Source organism: Gavia stellata, chromosome 8 (genome assembly GCF_030936135.1).
Source record: "Gavia stellata isolate bGavSte3 chromosome 8, bGavSte3.hap2, whole genome shotgun sequence".
Taxonomy (NCBI): Eukaryota; Metazoa; Chordata; class Aves; order Gaviiformes; family Gaviidae; genus Gavia; species Gavia stellata.
The window spans coordinates 22,261,317-22,287,756 of record NC_082601.1 but is presented as its reverse complement, the minus strand read 5'-3'; the positions used below and the strand labels follow the sequence as shown (position 1 = coordinate 22,287,756).

At 38.6% G+C, this 26,440-nt stretch overlaps 1 protein-coding gene across 1 annotated transcript in view; it reads left to right on the top strand.

Annotated features, from left to right (window-relative positions):
* The window catches only part of STK39 (serine/threonine kinase 39), a 103,882-nt gene that overhangs the window by 42,170 nt on the left and 35,272 nt on the right, over positions 1-26,440 (top strand). Inside the window, exons 11-13 of the mRNA XM_059820461.1 lie at positions 18,172-18,294; positions 18,420-18,452; positions 20,402-20,469. Of these exons, the coding sequence (XP_059676444.1) occupies positions 18,172-18,294; positions 18,420-18,452; positions 20,402-20,469 (224 nt within the window). The remainder of the gene's footprint in view (positions 1-18,171; positions 18,295-18,419; positions 18,453-20,401; positions 20,470-26,440) is intronic.

The following is a 26,440-nucleotide window of genomic DNA, read 5'->3' as shown; positions in this document are numbered from 1 at the left end:
AAAACATTTCATGCTGTAAAGATGTGTCCTGTTTTAAAACCCAATCTAATAATTAAACAACACCTACACTGTGTGTTTAAAATACTGTTTAACATCAGAGTTGTAAACTATATCTTTGTGCATATACTCCCCCTGTCCAGTGTTTATTTGCTTTTAATTCTGCTAATTTTGAAATTATGCTATTCTTCCTGCCCCTATCCTAGTAATTAAGGATAACACTGAAACACTTCTGTGATTAACTTGTTCAGGAGGAATGTGTCTTGCCTCTTCCTGTGCAGAACCTGCTTGAGTATATACTGGTATTGATACACAGAAATGAGCGTTACACCATGCAACTTCTTCCTGGCAATTCTGGGTTTCATTAATGTGACTACTCACTTGTGAGAGCCTTGCTGGTGTCAAGAATAACTGGAAAAAAGGCTGTGGTGAATGGTCTGAGCTCAGTGGGGTCGGGTAAGCGGGGACATGCTCTGAGGCTGCACTTTTGCCATTGATAGAAATGTGGGAGCCCTGACTGCAGCCTCTACCTTGTTAGGTGGTGTGATGGTGGAGCAGCCTGCCCTGTCTTGTTTGGATTAGGGCTGTGTACACCCCTGTTATACAACAGCTTAGTAAGAGTTTAGGTACAGTATTTATGAACACACAACGAAGTAGTTTTAGTTTTGAACTGAATGCTAAGTCGTTTCATTAGTGATGAGAATTGCTATATTGGAATAGAGGAAACTGGAAACAGCTTCTGTATTTCCACAGTCAGTTTTGAAATCTTGTCACACTAAAAAATTCATTATAACTGTAAGTACTCTGTATGCCCAAAGGCCCTGGGTCAATTCTGTGGTTGTATAATCCTGTTTCTTTAATTTTGAAAATCTCCTGCATGACTGCCACTTTTACAAAGTGAACAGGGAAAAACATGTATCTGCATTTTATTTTATTGATGTCTGAAGTGCTGCTAGTAAAAAAAAAAAAGAAATCTGAGTAATAATTGGGCTTGAATTCTATTTTTGGGAAGGTAGTATTGCTCTGTGCTGTTAATAGAAGCTCTTTAGAGCTCCAGGTTGTAAGTTACTGGGAAAAACCTGTGACAGCATAAAGACATGATTAGTGTGAGCGATAGCAGTTTTTATTAAAACTTCAGTAGAAATACCCTTACTCTGGTGGGTTCTAGCTCTGCAGTACAGCTAATTTAGGGAAATAATCATGTTACCTTATAGAAAAAATTAACAATCCTCTGCATTTAATGAGGAAAATATCATTAGATCCCAGATGTCTTGGACAGCTCTAACCGCATGATTGCACCTCAGCAAGACATTCACATGCAACATTTCCTTGTGTCAGTAATGGATTTAATCTGATAGATACACCTCACCAATGATGGGTGTTAGTACAGCTGGACTCCAGACCTTTTGAAAAGCAGAGGGCAACATTAGTTTGAGCTCAGATTATTAATAAAAATGTATATTCATTGCTATGATTCTTCACACTTCAAGAAATGCTTATTTCATTAATGCTGATGTATAAAGAGAAGGGACATGTGCTATACTGGAACACTTTTTCTGGAAAACAGCAGCTGAACTACAAGTATGTATTTGGCAAGACTTTGTGTGGGGGAGGCCCCTCCATCACAGAGGATTAATTGTTCAGTTTACCCAGAACACTGCTACAAATGAAAAAAATAGTGCAACTGTTTTTATATTGTTGGATATTACTAGAAAAAATCGAGGAGAAATTGGCATTCAGACCATGTTGGGTGTTTTGTTTATTTTCAAGTCTTTGTTGGAAGTAAAACTTAATGGAAATGCTTTTTCCATAAAATGTAAATTTGGCAAAAATTCACATAATCAGAAAGCAGTGCCTGCGTTAGTGTGTAGTAGAAGTGGAAAGTGTTTTAAGGGGCAGACACATGCAGTAGCATCAGCTTTGTTTTAACATTTTGGATAAAGGAAAAAGATTGCTGCCGGCATTTCTGCCAGGTATACTTAAATGCAGTTGTGCCATAAGATACAAGGAATTTCATACAGTATATGGGTTTGTCCATCCTTTCTTTCATAGGGTGCTTTTACCATCTGTATAGAGTTTGTGAAATTGGATTTCGTGCCCTCTCAAATGGAGCTAATCTAGTACAGAATAGAGGAGCTTTAAAACAAACTATGGAACAGTTGACTCACTTGAGTGTCTTTTGTACTTCAGATGGCCATAAGCATCTCTACAATAACTTGTATTACTTGTTTTGGGAGGGTTTAGAAGCTCACACATGATTCATCTTAATCATTAAAAAGCAACGCTGTCCCGTATTGGATAGTGTTTTCCAGTTCATGGGCTATCATGGTTCAACTTCAGAATTCATTTGTGCAGTGAATGAGTCGCTGTCTCTTGTGTAACAGCATTGATCTGCTCATTAGCTGATGTTGTGTTCATCACCTGTTGACTTGTTCAAAAATGGCTAGAATATGGACTAACATGATGTTGGTGTATAATGAGAACTTTTCTGATTAGACCAGTAGCTTTAAATATTTGGCATTTATCTAAGCTGTTGAAACTTTCAGTACTGGAGGAGGGTTTCATTACTGTGAAATGCAAGTGTAGTGTATTCTTAAAGGTGCTGTTGAAGGAGTCCTGGTTAAAAATCACGTCAGGATAAAGGAAGTCCAGGCGTGCATAATGCTGGAGGTAGATTCTTTGACCAGGAAGTACGTCTTGTAACTAACCACAAGAGAATCCAATTTTATTGTCCTTTTTTTTAATGATTTGGTTTTCTGTCTCTTGCTGAGAATGTGCAGGAAGGTGCTGGTTTTACCTGTTCGCCTTCTGAGAAGTGAAGCCTCAAGCACTTCACTTGCATGACATCCAAAACCAGATTGCCTCTCTTGGATTTGAAACAGTGTCCTGAGTGGAAAGTGACTCAATGGAATTAGTTGTTATTAAATCTGTTCCCAGTCTATAGACCAAATCAGTATTTTGTCAATGCAGGCAGCCACAGCTGGCTTGCTAGGGTCACCTTAGTGTCATGAGGTTTCCCACTGTGCTGTCTTGAGCAAGGTGGTAGCAGAAGCCTTTCTGCCTGTCTTTGTTCATAAAAGTAACGAGGATTTTTGAGAGGATGTGGAAGTATGTGTTGTTATTTCATACATTTTTGGGAAGTTTGTCAGGAAGGTCATGTGGGGAGGATTACATAGAGGATTCTGTAAACGCAAGGTGGCTCAGAAGCAGCATTGCCATCTGTTACTGTTTGCTGAAAGACTAAGGGAATAGCTACATGAGAATTTTTTTCTTTCATATGGAGAAGTTAAATCTTTAGCTTTCCTAGTTCTAAAAAAAAAAAAAAATAAATTGAAGGGAGGGAAAAAAAAGTAGCCTGGGCCCAACACTCTGAAGAAAGTAAAAAGTAAATATGTTTTCCTGGCCTTGTAAAGCTTTTAGAAGTACAAGACATTTGTTTTGACACTCACCCCTCACCCCCCTCTGCTGCCGCCATACTTGTGCTTGATACTGGTGATATTCCTGAAGTCCCTGGGGAGAACTGCAAGGAAAGTGCAGGTGAAGCAGGACATCCTCGAGATTGTGCTACCCAGTGATACTACGGAGGATTTAATTCAGCTGAAAAGTGCTCTTGGCTCAAGAAGTTAAGATTATGTCTGGAGCTGAAAACTTCAAGGTTTTAATCAGAACCAGTAGTTTAAGGCTAGCAGAGCAGAAAGATGGGCAGGAATAGTAGTAGTTCATATGCAGAATCCAGTTTCTGTTTAGCACTGAAAAGCAGCTCCACGAGAAGGCTATGCAAACTGTGCATCTGCAGGTAAACATACAGTTACATAGTATATGAAGTGAAAGGGGAAAAATGTCAACTGGATGACAAAGATGTGTGCATCCTAGCTGTGCTGTGCAGGACTCACAGGCAGCAGAGGGCAGCCGCGGCTAACGCAGGGTGCAGCGAGCAGGGTTCAGTCCTGCCTGAACTGTAAAGCCAAGCAGGCTGGGACAGCATTGCTCAGCTAGGAGTGGCTCTAGGTTGGTGATTTTAATGCTATAGCCTGATTGAATGCATGCTGCTTCTTGATACCTAACTAAAATGTAAACACTGGGGTTTTATAAAATTAGATTTTATAAAAATTGCAGATTTATGTGCGTTATTTTCATGTTCATTTGTAAGTTTTTGGAGAACTGCACTCAAATTTTCCTTTTGAGTGCCTTAATTTTTTTAAAAAATGTCTTGAATAAGCTTAGGTCTCTTTAAAACCTGTGTGGAATGCGGAAGTATGTTACAGTAATTTCTCATATGTGCATAAATAAATGGAATACTTGTAGAACATAGAAAAGGGAAGAAATCAGAATTTCACCTTGAAATGGTATTTCCAAACCTTGGAGCTTGAAAGTAAGCGAAAATCATAGTAAATTCTTTGAATTCTACAGTAGTAGACTATTTTCCTAAATATTCTTTAACATGACCGTATTGCTGGCAGTGAAACCCACCTTATAATGAGTCTTCTACTACTGAGTAATGAAAGCTCTACATGAAGCTGTATTTGTCTTCTTTCTTTTCGCCTCCGGTCATTTTAAGCAAGTGGATGATGGAAAGGGATGGTGGAACTGGAAAATGCTGATTATAAACAGAGGATCCAGTGATCCCTCTAACAGAAAGCCTTTTAGTAGAGATTCACCATCATGATGCCCATTCATCTGAGCGGCCAGGAAAGATAACCAGAAGCTCTGGATCTTTATCTTTCTTCTTCATCTTCCAATCTTGCCAATTTGCTGTATTTTTGATGTGCTTCCTTTGATTCCTGCAGGTACCTGCAGGTACCTTCTTGGCCTTAGCACCTCAGTTTGACTGGGGGGGAGGAGGGGGCCAGGCAGGGAAAAGAAAGAGGATATAAAAGACCCTCTCTCTGCATGTAGGAATTAGTCACCGCATCGTGCCTGATAGCCCATTTGGGATTCCTTGGTTTTGTTACTTGTTGCTATTGAGAAACAATGCAACTCCTCTGCACAATTAATTGAAAACATCCTCCTCAGCACAGGTACACATTTATGCCTGAAAGGACTATTGATAAAATCTGAATTAAAGAATTATTTGCGGTTAATAACATTCAGTAATGAAATTTATGTAGTGGGACTAATAAATAGAGAAATAATGTCTGAAAACCAAAAATCATACTGAATTACCAAACTTAAACATTTGCCATGTTACTGGGATTTCTGCAAAATACTGCAATTTCTCAAAACAAAATCTGGTTCAAATTTTGGAGCAGAGATACTAAGTGTGTTGCAGTATTTATGTAAAACCTCATGGGTTTGGAAAGCAGAATTAGGAGTGCAGGGAATTACCTGTACTTGTTTACAAGATGTTTATGTGACAAAATAGTCTCTCTAGTTTGAGCTGCTACATTTTGCTGTCTCTAAGCAGCATTATCCCAGCAAGAGAAGACTTGGTGGACGAGTGAAAGGAGGAGGGCTTTGGGCAGGGAATCTCCCTGGGGGAGTTGGTACACTAAGCATCTGTACCCATTTTTCAGCATTTCTTCGAGAGATGTAGGAATGTGCTCCCTCCTCCCCTCTCCCTTCAGCTTTTAATGGCTTTGTTTTCCTCTCACTGATCGCTCCACTGTTTTCCATTTCTAAACTGTGAGTGTAGGAAAGATTTCATGGCAGTCTTCTCAATTGATGGCCCTGCCCTCAGTTGCCACACTCATCATCATGTGAGCATGATACTGTTTGTGTTTGGCTATAAAAACAAAGCAGCATCATACATATTTAAAGCAAATGGTCTTTTGGGTTTTTTTAGCAGATTTCTGTTCTTTGTTGACTTGTGCTCTGGTATCCCTTAAAAAAGGTGCTCTTCAAGAACCAGTAGAGAGAGCTGAAGAAGTCCTGTTCAATGCAGAATTATCAATCTTATTTATGCAGTACTCTTTCATGAAAGAAAATGTAATGATCTTACATTTCTTGACTTGAAGTTGCCAGTGTAATTGATTGCAATAGTGAGTAGAAGTGGTAATTTATACAAAAATGGTGAAGACTCCTGTATTTCCAATTCTTAAATGACTTAGGTGCCTTTTCAGTTTTAGCAATAATCCATGCTGCATTAAGGAAGAAACAAATACTTGCAAGTGTGCATCAGTGACTCAGAATTTCCATATTGGCTTATTTCATTGAAGGTAATTATAAATGTTCCATAAACATGACATTGCACACTTTAGAGCAAACAATAAATAGCTTCTTTGGAAGGGTGTGCTGGATAACTGTGAATGAACAGAGATGCAGTTTAAATTTTTGAAGAAAATTATTGTGAGATCAAAACATGATTTGTGAAAGCTTGACCCCGAAGTAAATGAAATATTTTTGGCCATTATTCTAATGCAAAATTTAAAATGGGATAACAGCTTCTCTCAGTGTTGCCATGTTTTGCAGACACCATTTGCATTTGACTTGGAATTGAAGGATTTGATGTTCTGGCAGCTTTCTAGTGAGATAAGATATATATGCGGGAATATTCTCTGCTCTTGCTTTTACTGACTCAGGACACACCACCTGAAGTGCTAATGACACCTCATCTCCTGCCACAGTAAGGTCACCTCGGACTACTTGAAATTAAAACCATTCAGACTGAGACTTTAGGGTATGGGAGATAGTACACCAAATAACATGTTTGCTTCCGAGGAGCTTACCTATGCTCTTCATTCAGAAATTTCTGTTGTTTTACATAGGGAATATACATACCAGAAATGTCTAAAGACGTTTTTCAGGAACTGCAAAGCCTTAAATCATCTGTGTCCTTTCAGTCAGCAATCTGGACAAAACCTAAGCATGGCTGCACAATGTAGAGAAGCAATAACAATTAATTTGATGTGGAGTGTGAATGGTAACTTCTGCAAATTTTCAGGGTTCAGGACCAGCCTTACCTATCCTTTTCTGCATACACGAATTTTTTCCCCCGGGGAAAGTTTCTGTGGCAGGTGGTTGTGGGCAGTGAAGTAGAGGACTTGGATATCTTTATACCACAAAAGGTCTAACGCAACAAACCTCCACAGGTCTTGCACAGGGAAGGGGCTTATGTCGTCCTGAGTGATGGCTTGCACATCTCAATTTTTATTCTGAGATGAGAGTTTAAGATTACTATCGGGTCATGGAAGGCCAGTTGCAGTTATCCCAGAATTAGTTTCTGTGCCAAATTAAATTCTTGCTGTCAAAGCAGTGTCTTAGGCCTGCCTGTGCTTTTAAAGAACAAACAAACAAACAAACAAACAAACAAAACCCCCAACCAACCAACCAAACAAAAAAACCCCAAAAAAGCCAACCCCCGCCCTGTTCCTGCATATGAATATGAAATACTTTTAAGTTTTATCTAACTTCTTTTCCAAGTAGGAGAAAAACAAAAAAAGACGAAGAGGAAGGTGTTTTCCCCTTTATATTTGCAGTATGCAGAGTGGCTTAAGAGGAGGGGATGCTAATACCAAATTACTGTTATAATTTAACACCTTTTGAGCCCTACAAAGCAGAAATGCTGGGATGTTATTTTAGAAAGTTAGTGGTATATCGCATTAATAAGGACAGTCTGCATAAGTCATGGTGAGAAAAAGCAAGGTTCCCAATTGCATAAAGCACATTCACATTTGCAGAATTTTTGTGGCTTGCGTCAGAATAAAAATGAGACTTTGCATTATAGTGAACTCAGGGGAATTTAAGAACAGCCAGCGGTGGAGGGATTAGGATGCTCACATGACCTGTAAGATTAGGTTGGATGGGGACTAGCCTTCTCTTGAGGAAGTGCCTCAACTCTTGAACAAAGGATGATGTGTACATATGGGAATTCATGCTCTGACTTGGACCTCAGATTATTTTTGTTTTTTTTTTTTTTTTTCAAAAATGTGATTACAGTGTAGGTGTTTTTATGCAAAAAGACTGTTCTTTTGCATGAAAATATATTGTAGAAAGTGACTTTTCCATGGCCTGCCTTTTACCTCAAGTGCTAAGCTATGATTAAATGTGTAATTGTTTTAAGCAAAAGGCTTGTGCCGTGATTGGATAAATGTAATGATATGCTGATTTCCTTCGTTACATTGGAATGCAAATAAATGCATAGGTGTGGGGATTGAGATTTGCTTTTGTATCTTAAGAAACATTCAGGTTTCTTCAAACCAGAAAGGTTTGCAAGAGGGCTAAAGGTAAAAATTATAAAATCTGATTGCTCTATAGGCTTAAGATGTGTGTGGAAGGAACTCCTCTGGGTTTTTTTGGAGAGAAAAATACCCAGAGCAAAATGTTGTGCTAAAACCAAAACTGTGTTCAATAATGTCCTATTTCTCATCATCATTCTTCCCATAAAATAACTGGCATGGAACTGGCATGGGAACTGGCATTGTAAATACTTCTCATGAAGTTGCATGAGAAGAGAAGTTCTTGGGACTTCTGATTTAAAAAAAAAAAAGGGGGGGGTGGGAACTCAAAAAAACCCTCACCTTATCAATTACCAGGTAATATTGGCACTTTAAAGAGTAATCCAGCATATCTGTTCTATAAGAACTTCTGGGATCTGTGTAATGGAGGAGTCCTGTCTCCCATAAGAACCATTACCACAGACTTAGGGAAAGGTGAAGATATACAGCATCAGTTGACTAGTCTTTCTCTTTTCTGCCTGAAAGTCAAATCTGGGCTCTTACTAGGACAGACTGCAAAAAATGAAAAAGATGAGGTGTTTAAATAACCACCTTGTCATTTGTGCTCTCTGGGGCATGTGGGATTGTGTACATCTTGAATACTCTACTAGCAGATGTAGCTGAAGGGCATCAGTGGTAAAATAAAAGACAATTTTATCTCTAGAAAAAGCTAAGCTAGTTGATTTGTTGGACTGCAGTATTTCCAGAACGATGTGTGTTTCAAAAAAGAAAAAAAGATATGGATTGCCTTCTGTAGATATGCAAGTGCAAAAAATTGAGAACAGCCCTCGCTGTTCTCTAGTTAGAAATTAATAGGGAGCAATGTCAGGGTTCCCCAAAGACTTTTGCAGATGTGTTTTAAATGGGTGGGGTCTATGCATTTGCCTGTTTCCAGGAATTGGGAACAAATTACATTTGGGCTCTAAGTTACCTATATATGGAGAGTGGCAAGGCACCTTCCGTGTTACTGAAATGCTTAATGCTCATTAATACCATCAATTTTGCTTACACAAATGCATCTTATTTACCATACTTTCAGATCACCATACTCTTTTGTGGAGCAGAGTTAATGTTGTTTTAAATCTACCCAGGACTCCATCCCAAATACTCAGTTGCCAGAAACTTTAATAGGAATAGCTTAAATAATTGAGATAGTAGGAAAATCAGATTACTATTTCAGTAGTCTTCCTGTAGAGTGAGGAAAAGACAATAGATGCATAATATTACTCTTACTGAAAGAATGGTGGTGTAGATCATGTGCTGTACCATGTAAGAATTTCAGTAATGTTTTATGCGTGTATGCATTGGTATCCCACAGTGTGTCCTTTTTACATTTTTTTAAAATTAGACACTGAAATAAAATACTAAATCTGTAAGTGGTCCCAGTTCTTTGCTGTTTTGAGTAGTTGTGAATAAGGAAGTAGAAAGATCTTAATATTCAGAAAATGTTCATTCCCTTCCTTGTCACCGTACAAAAATAAACTTGTAAAGAGACTGCAGAAGCAAAAGATTCAGTGATGAATAATAGATTCTTCTTTCCCCAGTCTCTAACATCTACATATAGCAAGCACATCAGTGCCTAGAAGACAACAATTTATGTTTTGCTTCCTTATGCTGTAGCCTGCTTTTCATCAAGCTTTCGGAAATGTGGGCAGCTTCTGCATTCTGATGCTGGAGTTCTCTCTGTGTCAGGCTGGTTTGGGCTGACCTTTGATAGATGGGATTTACAGTTGCCCTGTTCATCTGGTTAAGCAGACATTCTTCTGGAAAGCTGATGCACGCTGTTGTTGGCTGGTAATGTTAACTTATCTGTATCCTACTTTAAAAGGGTGAGGACAGGTAGTTCTATCAGCAGCTTAATTTATTCTTAAATCTTTGTGACTCTGGTGTATAACGGAATAAGCTTTAACCAGCAACAACATGTACAACAACAATATGATGCTTAATATTTTTATGGTAGTCATGATTTTCTCACTCACTAAATTGTCCAAGCATTCTCTGTTGCAGCTGATGTTCATAATGTCTTTCTTCCACAGCTGTGGTAATGTTGTCAGTGGCTTGTTAAGTTTTTCCTCCTACAAACTGCTTTTGGTTGTAGATTACAATGTTCTGAGCTGCTTTTGTGTTGGGTGCAGTTTAAATACCAGTCATTCAAATTAATTTTTTATTCCCTGTGTGCTCTTCTGATTTATGTGAAATATGTTTTGTAATACGTGCTAATTTGTCTTTGTAAGGCTGAAGGCTTTCATTGTTTTCTTTATTAGCTAAAGTTATGATTCAGTTTAGGTCCTATTTTGGAAGGAGCATTTAGATTTTTAAAACAATAAAACCCAAATTGGAATTGAGCATTTTTTAACTTGTTTCCCTTTCCCTCTGAAATATTTGCTGAGGGAGATATAATCCTAGCATAAAGAACTATTGATGCTGTGTATTTTGACTAAAGCTGATGGAGAAATTGCATTTGTATAGCTACTGCATGCAATGTAAAAGAACTTCCTCCTTATTTTTGTAGAGACAGAAGTAGTTTGTTTCAGTTCCATGCACTGTCTTGGTTTTGCTTTGTGGCCTTGAATAAATCACTTCATTTGTCTGCTTCTTTATTTCCTTCTGTAAAATGGGAGGCCTGTAGCAGAGTATTGGGAGAAATATATAGAATATTCTCAACTGCTGTAATGCTGTAATCATTGGTGTGAAATGCAAGCATGCTGCCTTTGATATCAGTCTTCTAGTAGTATCTCAAATGATAACCAGTAATGAAATTCCAAATATTTACAATATTCCAAATACAACCCCTGTTGTAAATTCTTGCTAGGAACAGTGGTAAGACTGTTGTTCTTGCTCACCTTCCATTTGCTTTTTCTTCCCTGTTCATTCGGCACTTCAAAAATTCATTTTGGTCCTAGGCTAGTACCAGTCAGGACAACCTTTCTTATGCTAGCTTTTAAGAAGACTAATGAAAGATCATTTACAATTTGGTTGGAACAAATCAATCTGAAGCAGACTGGATCTAAATGAGAAGATGGAATTCAAACTGCCTATAGCAATAATTGCTAATGTCCTTTGAGGATGAGCATCCGTTCTCATGTTGTGGGACTTTTCTGCCAATTTCAGCACTGCCACAAGAGAGATTGGGAATTTGGACTGAAGTCCACTGACAATTTTAAGCTTGCATATGGAGGTCTGCAGAGATGTCTTCTCTCCAGCAGGTTGAATCGTGAATTTGTAATTTGTTATTATGGTAGAAACCATGGATGTAGTTGCCAAATAATGTTTACAGTCTTAAAAATCCTCCCATAGAAAGAAAAGGGGGACACAGAAAGAAGACACTTTAACTGTCTATATGTAAACAACAGGAGTTCAAGATAGCATGAATCAGGAAGAACATAGTGCATTCTTTGAAGGACAGTTCATGTGAGGGAAATGCTATACTTGATTGTAAAATAAAATCAGGAAAAAAGAGGTTTATCTGTTCTCTCGAGGGTAAAGTGTCATTGAATCTCACAGAAAGTTGATAAACAGGGCACGAAGTCTGGGCTTTCTTTGTTTCTTGATCATTGTATGAGAGCTATGCAGTACTCATTCCTCAGTTACGTCTTCAAGTCTCCAAGATAAGCATAGTTTGAACTTACTTTCTTCTCGTCTTCAGGTAATCTTTTCCCACCCAGGGTAATACTAGAAGTTGGGATGAACAGTCTGTCTTGCCTACGCTTGACATTGTTCATTCACCTTAGTTTCCTTTAGTACTTTATTTTGAGGGTAGAAAAACTCTTCTCATATTTGTGAAGTGTACCTTCAACATACATTTTGAAAAACACCTTTGTTCAGCAGAGCTGGGAGTCAAACTGTGTCAGAAATACAAGAAATTCTTATAGTGGGACTTGAGATGCCCTCTGAGGTGTTCATCATGTTGCATTGTCACTCTGAATTTGGATAGGAATATCTTTGCTGTTTGAAAATATCTTGATGATGTTATTGTTGTCTGTTTGTGTGATCCCTTCAGATTTGCTGCTGTTTCTATCAGTTTTTCCATAGGTTCCTGCAGTGACCCAGTGAGGCTGAGATTACTGGCCAAGCACAGGTGAATACTTCGTGCAGTGGTGAACACCGCTTTCTATAACCTTCCATCAATAGCCATCTAATTTATTTTTTAGATAACAGTTGAGTGTCATGTAGGCCATCAATTCACCATGAACTCTCCTCATCATTTCTATGTAGTGATTTTTGTGTAGTGTAGTGATTTTGGCCCATTGCAGAGTTTTTATTAACTTTTACAAGCTTCAACATTTCAAAGAGTAGCTTAAGCTGCCCACTGCCAAAGGAAAGAATTTGTAAGCTTTGCTATACAGTTTGATGGGAGAAAATGGGATAATCGTTTCCCTCCCTCTCTCCTGATGGGCATACCGTAATGTTTTTGCTACAAATGCTTGACACTTGAGGCACAGATTCCTGCTGTTGTATTGTGCAATGCGGCTGTTTAACAGGCTACAGTTCAGTACATGTATGTATATAACTATTCTTCAGCAAAATACTTCTTGGTATTGCATACCTGTTCTTGTAAATCGAAAGGAAACAATCAAAACAGTAAAGTATGTGAGAACGTTATCCAGAGAAACACTCTCTTTGTTTCCACCCTGATGAAGATGCATTTCTAACAGAACAATTCTGGCAGCGGTGCCATTCAGTGATGCTTATCTTTGTTCCTTTTTTCCTCTTTTCTTTTCCTCTCCTCACAGGCCTGTTATAATGGCCCTTAGTGTACTTGCTGGAAAAGGTTTCTCCTGTGTTGAAGGTTGTTTAGGCCTGTAAGGACAAAAGGGATATAGAGCTTTGCCAACTCTATGACGAACACTTCAAGTGTAATTCAAAAGGTCGGAAAGACTTGACTTCAGTGAAGTGAAAATCTTCTGAAGATTTTACTGTAGTGACTTGGCATACCTTTATAAAAATGTGCTCACTTTAATTCTGTGGTGTTTTGTGAGATGGGGAAGAAGAGATTAGAGCAGAAGATACATTGCATCCTAGCAAACTAGGACTTGGGGTAGCACGAAGACAAGTGTTTAGCAGCCAAAGACAAGTGTTTAAGAGGAGTCTGTTTCTTTAAGGGACAGAATTGCTTTAATTTTATCCTGTGGTTATCAAAAGGTCTTAGGACTTTTAACGTTATTTAAAGCATCTTTGTCTTGATAAAGCAAACATAATATGAAAAGAGGATTACTAGAAATTGGGGGAATACATAAAGTGCTGAAGGGTTGCCTTCATGCTTGCTTTTTCTTTCTAAGCAAAGATATAACTGGTCAATGATGGACCTTATTGGTTAGATTGATTATGACCGTTCTTAAACTCTTACAGATGATCATAGTCTAATAAACTGTATGAATATTGCAATGGGTGCTGAGCCCTACAGCTGATTCATATCTGATGTAGTGCTACTGTGGTCTCCAAACTCTGCAGTTGTCGTTACAGTGCTTAAATGCTTATCCTAGATGTATCCCTTCTGATGATGTAATACCAAATTAGTTTTTCCTGAAGTAAAATCGTCCTTTTTAGTTAAATATTTGATACCAGTGAAGTGTGTATCCACACTATGTAAAATGTTTTCTATGCTATTGTTTCTGTTTCAGAACATAAAATAACAGCATTATGCTATTCATGGTTTTTTTCATGAAGAAAAGAGGTACTTGTATGAGGAAGTAGCGTATTAAAAAAAGGTACTGGAAGCAGATAGTTTGACTCCCCCCTCCTGCAAAAAATGTGCGCTGATGTGTAGTATTGATTGTAGAAATTAATTCATTATGAAAAAGCTGCAAAGATACTTAGGAGAAGGGTTTTTTATGCTGAAAAGCCAACAATATGTTTATAGTGTTTGCATATAGGAAGGGAAGAAAAAATACTGAGCCTAATATTGAAAGCCTAGTATTTGGGCTGAATAAAACCAAGAAGGAATGACAAAAGATTGTGTGACAAATTTGAAGAACTTAAACTAGTATGCTCACGAAAGGGAATGGAGACAAATGTATGCTGTGTTGGATATATTTGCTCCCTGTTCATATTTATGCCTGTATCACATTTTGGGAATTTACAATGCTTTCTAACCACAGATGATTTGGGCAACTACTGAAAATTGTGTTACAGCTCCTCCTCTTGTACAAGATCTAGCACTTGTGCTAGCTCATGATCAGCTAAATTAAAAAGCTGATTTGGCTGCGAGCTAACTGTGTTCCATGTAAATTTTTCAATTGGGTCATCTGTACAGCTGTAGGAGCACAAAAGAAAGCTTGAGGAGACTTGGTGTGGCAGATTGTGCACTCCAGTCATGATGCTGCATTGTAAGAGTTTTAGAGTATGTAATTTTGAGGATCCTGGGGGATTGCTGCTGCCAGAACAAGATGATCCGACTTCTATTTCACTGCCCCTTTTGTTTCTGCCTCTTTTCTTACAGTCTTTGCTATTTGACCTCAAGATGGGCTCATTTAACCCACAAATCTTGCAAAAAAAATTGTTCAGAAAAGAAAAAAAAGACTACTTTTTTTTTTCCTCCCAGTCTGGTGGGTTGAATCTGCTCATGGTACAATGAGATAGGTCCCAGTGCAGCCCTGATGGACGTCTCGGGATTGTCTCTTCCCACAGTAGCAAATTAGTATATTGACTCAGTTGTCTTATCTTAGCCCTTTAAAGTGGTTCTCTGGCTGTGCCAAATTCAAAACCTAAAAAAATTTAGCTGTATAATGTAGGTTTTATTCCTTTGCTTCTTCTGGTGTATTTTTGCTTTTTATTAGTGTGAGCTGAATATGGTAAAATGCTAGCTGTCTCCTAAAATACTTCACATGTGTTACTACCTATATGCATTTTAATGAATGTGCTCTGGAAAAGACGCTAGAAATCTGGAGAGAAGCAGTGCTATACTAGTATCAAGTCTGTTATGATAAGTTTCTATTGACAATTAAGTTATTTGCAGACATGGTGCACTGCTCTTGCTCTGTCCTGCATCTAGGGTACATGCCCTTCCTAGGTGACTGAGTCTTTGTGGCTTTAACCAGAACTGAGCCTGAGCAAAGCCACTGTTAATCAAAAATTGTGCAAATTAATTTGCTAAGTAATGCAAGTGTTAAGCACACCTGCCAATAAAAAAAAAGTCATAGACAACAGCTTCACATTTTTGAAGGTTGAATAGGTTGGGTACTTTGCTATAGCCGGAATTATGATTTCTTTCCTATGAATATGTGTGCTGGTGGGAATCAGTCTGATTGAAACTGAGCACAAGTCTAAAATTTTGTTTTTCTGCCTTCAGACACCTTTCAAGAAAATAATTTAATTTAACACGATATTTTATTTTGCAATAACTTGTTTTCTTGAGCCATTTGTTTATTGCTTATTAAAAGGCAATCTATTTAAAAACTTGAAATGCACTCCATCTTCATCAGTAAAGCTTTCTCCCGTAACTCTCCGCCAGCATCATTAACTCCATTACAATCATTCTAGTTAGAACAAGTCTTCAGAACAACTGAAAATGGATGCAGAAGAGATTTTGATTAGTGCATGATGTAGTGTGTGAATGTGTCTGTCTGTTTGAAAAGCATGCTTTTGGTTGTGGTTGATGTCCTCTCATAGGTTCGTGTATAGCTGTTGAGCAAATGCTTGTGCTGTTAAACAAAAGCCTATGACAGGACCGTTCCTTGAGGGATAATAAATTATATCCATAAGCACTAGGCAAATTGCCTGCTAGATTACCTTGTATCTGTGCTAATCCCTGATGGTGCAGACAGAGCCCACTGATTGTGCCTGGGCTGATTGCAGCTGAGTCAGAAATTGCTGTGCTGCTGCTTCTGTTGACTTATGCTTGGTCCTCCCTCCCAAACACACACGAGCTTCTTTTTCCAAGCTTTGAGGCAGCTAGAGCTAAAATTGGTGCATTACAAGCCTCCTATGGGAAACAGGAAAAATAGTGCAGAATTTGTCCCTCAAGTGATGGAGTAGGATATTCCCCTGGTGTCCTGCATAGGTTTCCCCTCTTCTCAGTTTCAAAGGCATATAAAACATAGAGAAACTGAGTAGGGCACTCTTATTTGGTTGTGCAGGGAAGAAATGTAAGGGAGGAATGTCATAAGGACTGAAGAAGGTACAGAAATGTGCTGAGGTTCTGGAAACTTCACCCTTAAACTAAACCCATAAGTTTAGTCTTACACGTGCAAAAGGGAAGGCAGAGGAGCAGATGGGTGTTTGGGGAGCGAAGGAAGGGAGCGGGATAAAGAGTGCAGACAAGACACCAAGATACCAGCTTGTGTATGCACAAGGTTTTGAAAGAAGCCTCCTAAGTACAGTTCTTGCTGTTGTGGTGTCAGGCCAGCCAGCTCCAAATTGTGCTCAGTCCAAATCCAGTAGAGAAATAGCTTAAGTGTCCAGCTCTCTATGAAAAGCTGCTTTGGAAAAATTGTATTAATATGTGCATCACACAGTTTTCTAGAAGCTCATGAACTCTGACTTCTAGTGTCCTATACTGTTTTCATGCCACATATTTTGCTGAAGTACTACCTGATAGGATTTAGAAGCAGCTGGAATCTGTCAAATGCTGCACCTCTCAGAACACTGTGGTTTGCAGCAACTGGAGCAAGGTTAATACCAGTGTAGTCTTTATGTGAGTTTCATTATGTTGAAAAAACCAGTAATTTTTCTAGTCAGAAATGAGGCTTTTTAATTTTTTTTTTTTTTGACACCTTCCTGTTTTGTGAGGTGGCTGTGCTGGTGGAATGGGTTTCCATCAACACTAACAACCATCAGAATAGAACAATGAAGTTAATCAGTGCTCAGTATACTTCAGTGCAAGACATCAAAACACCACAGACAGGAATCTGTGAAACCAAAGTTGAACCAGGCTATTGTATGTTACTGTGGATACTGGCAAACAGGATATACAATTTTGAGCCAAGACCATCTAGTTCATAATTTTTTTTTTAAAAGTTATGTTTTATTCGATGTCTTCTCCAGCAGTTGTTCTTGGCCTGCAACTGCTTTTCTGACAAGTTCTCCCTTTTGTGTGCTGTGAACACTTAATGCTTTGTTCCTTTCATTCTCTTACCACTGTACAGGCTGTTTTCCTGAATAACTTTTTTCCTTTTTTATAATTCAAAAGGATATGCTCTTTAAGCCTTACAAATTTATAGTGCTGGGTAGCTTACCTTAACGAGCATTTGAAGTTGCGCAGTAGGAACTGGATATTGGTTCAGTAATGTGAAATAATTAGAGAAACTGATTCTAATCTAAACACCATTGGGGCTCTTGGTTATTGTGCTGTGCTTCCAGCCATCTTATGAGTCTCATAAATGCATGCCAAGGTGTGGGAAGAATTGTTGGATCTTCCTTTGTTTTGCTCAAATAGGCTAAACATGATCCGGGGAAAACAAGTGTGTTGTCAGGCTCTGAAAAACAGCAAGATGGCATCAGAAGAGTATTTGATTTTTCAGATTCAGCTGCTGGATACTCCTGTTAAACCTTTTTAGGCTGTTTGATTTACAGGAGTTTGTCCAATTAGTTTGCTGTGGTGCATGCCTGCCTACCTCCTCAGTCTGCATACAGCTGCCTTTTTTCCTTTTTTTAATAAGGATAATTTTACATGGAAAGTATCCTTAATGCCTTTACACATTGTAAAGCTTTTTAGCAGAACAAAGTTTTCAAGACTTGTGTCCCAAGAACAAACTTGTTGTGTAACTTCTGCTTCCTTGAATAGCTTCCTTTCATTTCAGGGGTTAGTTCATAGTAAGCAGTTCTCATCTACTTGAGCTTACTCCTAAGCAGTTGTAAAATATATGCAAACTCCATTTCCCTATATGAATTTTGCATAGCTTAGCTGTTCCCACTGGCTCAGGGATGACCCCTGAGGTCACATATTATTCCAGTATGCCAGTGACTTCTCCAACAAACCAATGAAAGCCTATAGAATAAAAATAATGAAGAATTGCTGATTAACCAGAACACTGATAAAGACTGAAGATGTCTGTGAAATGGTGAACACTTAATATTTTGGTAGGTCAGACGAGTACCAGGTTCCAGTGGTCACCTCCATAAAACAGAAGATGGGGACTGGGAATGGAGTGATGATGAAATGGATGAGAAGAGCGAGGAAGGCAAAGCTGCTGTTTCTCAGGAAAAGGTGACTTTTGTTTGTGCCAAGACATTTAGACTCTGCAAGATATTCTGTCTTAATGTTGTTAGTATTTCTGGATCTTTAATGCATAAAGCTGCATAGCTCATATCTCACTGCATTTGTCTTTCCAGTCACGAAGAGTGAAAGAAGAGGAGAACACAGAGGTAAAAATGTCTTTATCAATTTTTTTTTTCCTTCCAGTGTTTGAGTGAAGAGATTTCTTTTTCATTTCCGTTGTTAAAAATGTGAATTGAGGTGGGACTGTTGTTCTGCAGCCTTGTATGGCAAGTACTTGTGAGGATGGAGCTGTATGCAGTGGGGCCTGTAACAATTAACTTGAGCACACATTGGATAAAATAGATAGGAAATTTGAAGTCATGTTATGTTCATGCCCAGAAGAATTGGTTAAGATAGGTAATTTGACTGTTTTTAATGAATCTTCAGTCTTTTTGTCAGAGTAACGATGGCTGTTTCGGGGTAGCCAGAGGATCTCCAAATAATTTTTCATTCTTAGGGGTGGTATCACCACATGTAGCTTGTAATTAAAATGTTTCATCCTGTGTACAGTAAAATAGTTCAGTACTGTGACATAGCAGATTAATTCAGGGAAATAAAATACAATATCGAGTTTCATGGCCCTGTGCTGAGCGTGTTGGAAGCGTCACTGCTATAAATAATTGCTTAATAGGATTACTGGCTTACAACCAAAGTGCTCTTTTAAAAATGTCTATTCCTTAGGTGGGTGACACTTGCCACTTTACCTGCAATTTTAGATTTCTCTGATTTTCATTGGTGTCATAGAAATCTACTAAAAGACTAACAGCTTCCTGCGAGGTTTGGTCCTGTTAGCTCCTGTGATGACCCCAGTCTTTCCATTGCAGAGCTAGTTTACATAGCGCTTCAGCATCTGAGATGTCTTAATGTAAGCTGAGTACAGAAAAAAAAAAAAGAACTTTCATCAGACAATCTTTTTATGTCTTAGAAATTGAGAGTTCTGCAGTTTGTGACTCAGTTTATACAGGTAACTCTTTTATTATGAGTTGTCTAGTTTATGAAGGAGAAGAAAGCCTCTGCTTGAAGTCTTCTGTTGATTTTTTTTGTTTTCCTAAATGCTTCAGAAGATGACTTGGAACTGAGACAAGTGCAGCTTGTCACTGTTGGTGTGTGCCTGTTGGTCTTTGGGCTGCACATTCCTATACACAAATAACAGGTCTGTTGAAGATGCAGAAATAATAGTAGTAGTTTATATGAATGGAAGAAACTTAATTGAAGTAGAAAAAATCTACTCCCCTTTTAGTGCTTAAATAATTTTCCAAATATTCATTCATGTTTGTTTAAAATACACAGATAGTAAAATACAGATATTGTGTAACACTTTTTTTTTTTTTAAAGTAGCTTTAATGTGAAAAACTGTTGGAAAACACATCATAAATGTCATTTAATTAAGTCTTTATTTTGGGAGGACTTGACTGTAACCTTTGAACAGGCTTCTGTGAGTGGTGACGATATGCCAAATTTAGTATGAAATCATAGTAGGGTAGAGGACCCTGACGTACACTGTATGTAGGATACACTTTTGCTTGAGACTTCATATAAATGTTAGTTGAGAGCTGGAGAGGGTATCAACAGTGTGAGGGAGGAATGACAGTGTGAGAGATATCTGTATTCCTGATTTTTCTCTGTGAAAGACATTATCCAAGCTGTGATGCCTACTTTGATACGCTGCTAGTTCTTTGCAGGTGAGTAGATGCAAGAGTTCCTTAACAACCAAAACTGTTACGCAAAAATAACATGAGTAGTAGTTTGGTATTCTCACTGTGTGTGTATTATTAAATAGGTTATTGGAGCTTTGATACAAGGTGAATTAAAAGCTCTTACACTCAGTGCTTTAATGCAGGCCTTATCATTTGAATCGAAATATGGAAATATGGAAATTTTACTGGTATCAGCTATATTTTAGACTGTGTTACTGAAAGTGTTTAAAAGGTTTTTGAGAGTTAGATGTGTAAAATATTCTGTGCTAACTTCAAACTGTTAGCATGGCAAGTATTTTGGGATATTTTTTTTTCCTTTGGCATCCATTAGAAGACATTTTGCTTTTTTTCTTTAATAGTCTCAGCCTGCTGTTAGTGACGAATATAGCGAAGTTCCATGTGCAGTGAATCTTGTCTTAAGATTAAGGTAAGAGATTCTTCTATTTATTTTAGCATTCCTTTTTAGTTGTCTGTATTATTCTTGATCTCCCTCATTACTTTCATAATATTAACATAAAATAAGTGTTAACCTCTTTAATCTCCCAGTATGACCAGTATGAATAGTTTTTCTGTGACTAATTGCTGTCTTTTAATTGCTTACTGAGATAGTGTAAAATGAAAAGCAGAATATGAATGCGGCTTCAGGCTAAGTACACCCTTCATTAAGTATTTTCTTTCTTTTTTTCCTTGCAGTGCAGGATCACAGTGAGAGTTTTTTAATGAGTTTCTTTTACACTTCAGCAGTCAGCCTCTGACAGAAATAAACCATAGCTGTATTACAAGTTGCCTACTCAAAACGTTTTTCACTGGCAAGTTTGATCAGCCACTGTGGAGAAGTGACAGATATTTTAGAAAATGGATACAAATATTTGTCTGACTTAAATTTATATATAATGAGTCAGATTACATTTAATTAAAATCAGTTTATAACTAAGATTTGAATTGTTTAATTATGTGGTCTAGTTCTTGGACAAAAGTATTTTTTCGTAAGAAGCTGTGATAACTTTTTATGTATTTACAGCCATTTTCCTTACATGGCTAACTCAGTTAAAATACTTACTGCCACTCAGTTTAAAACTTGCTTACATCCAGTTTGTATTGACAGGATGTCTATGAGAGGTTGTAAACTCTTAATTACTGCTATGGGAAAAAGTTAGATGTTATGGGGTTTTTATGCTAACAAAAAAATAAAAAGTCAAATAGAGAAATATTTACAAAATTACAACCAGTATGTTAGAAACAAATAGCAGATTTATGCATAACAAGTAGCTTTAAAACAGTAACATGAAAAACTGTTAGTAATCAGAAAAAAAAAATCTATGCAGAATGAGGGCCAGGTTCAAAAATCTATTATCTTACCTCTTCTTTGACTAGTTTTCTGGTGACAGCAAAAAAAATTGCGTAGCTGCCAAAGGTTGTTTACTGAAGGGAAGAGTAATAAATTTTATTGTGGGAGAGAAAAGACTTAGAGATTATTTGGAATCGGTTTAGTTGTCCAATTTACGTAACTGCCCAGTTATGCTATCAATATTGTTTTTCATCTTTCTGCTGACAGACCATTTATAAACCAGACCAATTTATACTGCTATGTGGATGTACTAGTGACATGCTCCGGGTACTTTTAAATTACGATGAAACCCACAGAGTGATTAGCTTCTACCCAGTCACTTGCAGTGTTGCCATATCCACAGGGCAAACATTCTAGTCCTGCAAGTACAGTGAAATGTCAGGGATTATGCTTTCAGTTTTCTGCAGCTCTTAAGCCAGAAGTGAGGGAGGATTGATCCTAGGAGACTTGAGTTTCCAAACTCTTATTTGCATGATGAACTTTTGTTCTTGTTAAGAATCCTCTTAATTAATGGGTGAAAAAATTCCCTCCCCCTACCCTCTCTAAAAGCAAGTCTGTAGTAACTAGATTAATATGTTACAATTATGAAGGTTTAGATAGATGGCTATTGGTAGAGAGGGAAGAAACATGTATTTCAATTTTAGGAACCAAAAAGTTACCTTTAAACAAAACAAAATAGTCTTGAACAGCAGATACACTCTGGGGCCTGGGAACAGTGTTGGCGGTGTCTTGGAAAAAACAAAAATCTGACACATAATTTTGCAGAGTGAATTTTGTTAATTTAAGCTGAGCTGCTTTTGAGGGAAGAATGCTCTGCGGTGCAAACTCCTGGCCCCATGTGAGCTCTGTCTGTGTCCTGCCTCAGTGGTAGGAGGTGGGCTGAGTTTATTTATCTTTGCACTGTGTGTCTGGGTTTCCTTCTGATGGAAACCTGAGCATCTGAGTAGGGTCAGAGCTAGCACATAATCAATGTGTGTGTGGGGATGGTTGGGGGGAATGAAGGAGTGCGGGGTATACCAAACAGCACTCTTTTCCCTTAGTTGGGACTTTGCGAAGTGCACATCTGAGAACAAGATCTACAACTCCTTACACCTCTGCCCAGTGGTGTAGATTCAGAGTTAGTACTTAAGCATTTCTTTATATTTGCTACTTTAAAGGCAAGAGTTATTTTGTTTATGGAACATTCACAGACATTCAGGGCAGCCACTGGCTGGCTGCTATATACGTTGTGTTTAGCAAGGCATCTGTGATGGTGTTTGAAAAGTTGTGCTTCCTCTCTACTGTTGACCACAGGAGGGGAACAGCTGGGGCTGCTGTGAACATGGCAGGGCTCTGCAGTCTGCTGAATACTTGTCAAGAATTATATTCAAATGTCTTGTTCTTCAGTAAATTAACAGAAACCTTATTTGCGGAAAGGAGCTGATGATTATTTGTTAACTTTTAACAAAATACTTACGTTTCTTCCATTATTGGGTTACTTGTGGGGAGTTATCTCCAGGTTGACAGTGCTCATTCACCTGTCAGTGTCAAGTATCTGTCAGTACATTCTGTTAAAAGCTTTTCATCTTTGACCTTACTTTAGGCACATTAATAGTGGCCCTGGCCTGGCAGTGGGTGGTTACACCTGTGAGTAGAGGGCTCCTGGGTTCTGCATTTTTGGGTCTAGGTCTAGCTGCAGTGAGCAAATTCAGAAAAGCCAGCTCTGGAGAAATAGTGACTGTAGTAACAGTATAGTGCTGTATGGGCATAGGATTAGGAGTTTTCCTCCCCAGCCATAAAGAGCCTCTATACTTGGACCTTACCACTCTGCTAAACGAAGGCCAGAGTAAGTTTGAGGCTGGCATTCCAGTGAAATATTGACAAGCTTGTACCACACCAGGTAATGTAAGTGACAAGCTACAGAGAGGCTGTTTTGGGAAGACAGTAGTGTTCCGAATATTAAAGTGTTAGCACTTGAACTATTGTTGTAATCTGGTTTGCACTAACTCAACTGTTTTTTCTGTTTTGTTAGCAGAAGGGCAGTTGTATGGGGCTCCTTCATAAAAGGCTGAAAAATAAATTTCCTGTATCATAGGATGTAAACCTGGAGGCCATCAGTCACTCATGGTCAGTCCTGGGTTACAGAGGAAGCTGCCCTCTGCATTTCAGCTGTCCTTGTGCTGGGATCATTGCAGAGTGAATGCGCTTACATTTGGGGCAGCTGTATATAGAGAAAGATGCTCTGGCCCCTAACTACTCTCTTTTGTTGTAATTAACTTACCAAGTAAACATTTTTTGAGCATCTGAAAGTAAAAATACTGGTAGTTTTGGCATTTGTAGTGAATAAAAGCGGTGTAGATCACAGAATCACAGAATCACAGAATCAGTACGGTTGGAAAAGACCTGTAAGATCATCGAGTCCAACCTGGGGAAAAAAAAAAAAAAAACCACACCACAAAACCCACGCCACACAACAACAATAACAAGCCACAACCCACCCAACACCACACAGCACCATGTCCATCAAGCTACATCCCACAATGCCACATCCACACGCTCCTTGAATACCTCCAGGGAGGGTGACTCTACCACCTCCCTGGGCAGCCTATTCCAGTGTTTCACCACTCTCTCAGTGAAGAACTTTTTCCTAATGTCTAGCCTGAACCTCCCCTGTCGCAACTTGAGGCCATTTCCTCTAGTCCTGTCACTAGTCACTTGGGAGAAGAGACCAACACCCACCTCTCTGCAACCCCCTTTCAGGTAGTTGTAGAGAGCGATAAGGTCTCCCCTCAGCCTCCTCTTCTCCAGGCTAAACAACCCCAGCTCCCTCAGCCGCTCCTCATAAGACTTGCTTTGTGTCAGGCAGCATTCCCTTGGGATTATAAGGTAGTAAACAGCTAACATCCTCACAGGGGTTTCTACATTTATCCACCTCCACTGCAGATTTTAAACTATTCTGTTGATGTCTTTTGGTGAATTGATCATTAAGTCATATAGCTGATAGAGACTTGAGCACATCAGAGGATTTTTATGGGATTTGTTAAAATGAACCGTAAGTTGCGAACCATACTATTATGGAGCAGGTTAGCTACAGTATGAGGATAGAAACAATTTCCTGTGATGCTTGCTTCATCCACTACTATTATATAGCTTTTAAAGTATGGCTTGATATTCAGATAAACGCTGTGAACATTAGATACCAGACTGGAAGACTCAAAGCTCAGTATATCATCCACAATGTTGGCAGCTTTTTCTTTTAAAATAATTCACTTGAGGCAATCAAATTATATAAACTGCAGTAGCTTGATGAGTTCAGAACACACTGGTTTTAGAAGCTGAGAATTAGTGTTTAAAAAGTTCAGAACTGATGTGGGTAAAAATATAAATATCGACAAAATACAAGAGGAATGAATTGACTGATGGGGAGGATGTAAGGGGAAGGGAAGTAAACACATCAAGAGAAGGCTCAGGAAGGTCTCATCTCTTCATTGCTTTCCTTTTGCTTCCCCAGAGAGGTAAGGGGTAAGGTGACAGCAAAAGGTGAGCATCTCAGATGGGAATGAGCCCTTCCTGTGTGATGGAGGCTGGCTGGGCTAGGACCTGAGCAGAGAAGGCATTTCCCCAGGGTCCTCAGGCAAGAAGGGATGGTGGAGAGAAAACTGATGGCACTTGCGGTACTGCTGAGTCTTTGGCTGGGGAACTACCTTGGTTGCAGAGAGTTTGTCATGGAAGTTGATGCAAACATTTAGAGCCTGATGGGCAGAAACAACTTAATACGAGGTTTGGGAGTGTGGGCCAAAAGGTCTGAAGAGTAGTGCCTGGAGATTTTGGACAGGACAAAGCCTAGGGAGATGGGCAACCTTCAACAGGAAGTGCTCCTCTGGCTTGTTTTTTTCCCTCTGTTACAATGAGGCTATGCTACACCAAAACCCATTAAATTTTAGATGATAGTTTTGCATTTTTTTTTCCTAGTAGTATGTTCCAAAAAAGGTTAATAGTACCCATAAAAATTAAAAATTACCTTCTCAAAGGAGGAATTCTGTCAGAAGAATCAATGCATTTCAGTAATTCTTTTAATGGATGGTCAGGTTCTGTTATTTTTCCCCAAGCAGAGCAGGGTTGTACTCATTCAATAATTGAGTAGGGAATGTCAAATTAACACCAGCCTCTGTTTAGTGCAAGTGCCTTGTTGTGGATGAGAAGCACAACTCACAATCTGAAATAATCTTTAAAGAATCCTGTGGCATTCCTTTATACAAGTGCTGGTATTTAACTCTGTTAGCCTGGACGGTTTCCAACTTAGGTATCTGATTTTCCTGTCCTTAACTTGTATTTAATACCTTTTTGTTTTAATAGTTTCCTCAGTGGGACTAACTTGTAAAACTATTCTTTACTGTCAGAGTTGCTTCTTCCATCGGAGACAGCAATTTCCAATTTATTGTTTTATCTTTTCCACAGTCGTGTCCTGGAGTATGTTGCCCCAGAAGTGAAGTTAGCAGCAGTGTGTTTTAGGTAATTCCATGCAAAGCTTTTGAAAGCTCTAGTATTAAATACTTAATACAGACCATTAGTATTTTAAAGCTCAAGTTTAATTAAGAGACTGTCCTTGAATTTTGCAATGAACTGAAAATACTGGTTCTCGTTGTTGCTTGATGTGTTGTCATGGCATGTAGCTATGACCCAGACTGTCTGAGCAATTGTTCTGTTGAAATGCTGATGCTTCTGTATCCTCAGGCTCACAGAGGAAGAGGAATTTGAGAGTAGGGAGGAATGAAATCTGTAATCCAAATTTTCTCCTCTGAGGCTGTGCACATTGTGTGTCTTGGCCGCAGACCCTGTCAGGAACTCTGCAAAGAGAGGTTTAAGGCAACTGTCTGTGATTTAGTTTTCTGACAGGACTGTTCATACCACTGGGGAAATGGGGTGGGAAGGAATTATCACCCTTGATTTGAAATTTCCAGGCTAGCCACCAAGTTGTTACAGTTACAGATTTGGGAAGGTCACTGTCAGAGGGTTTGACTATTTAGATTAATAACAGAGACATTTTATGTTAAATTAGGAGACTTGTTAA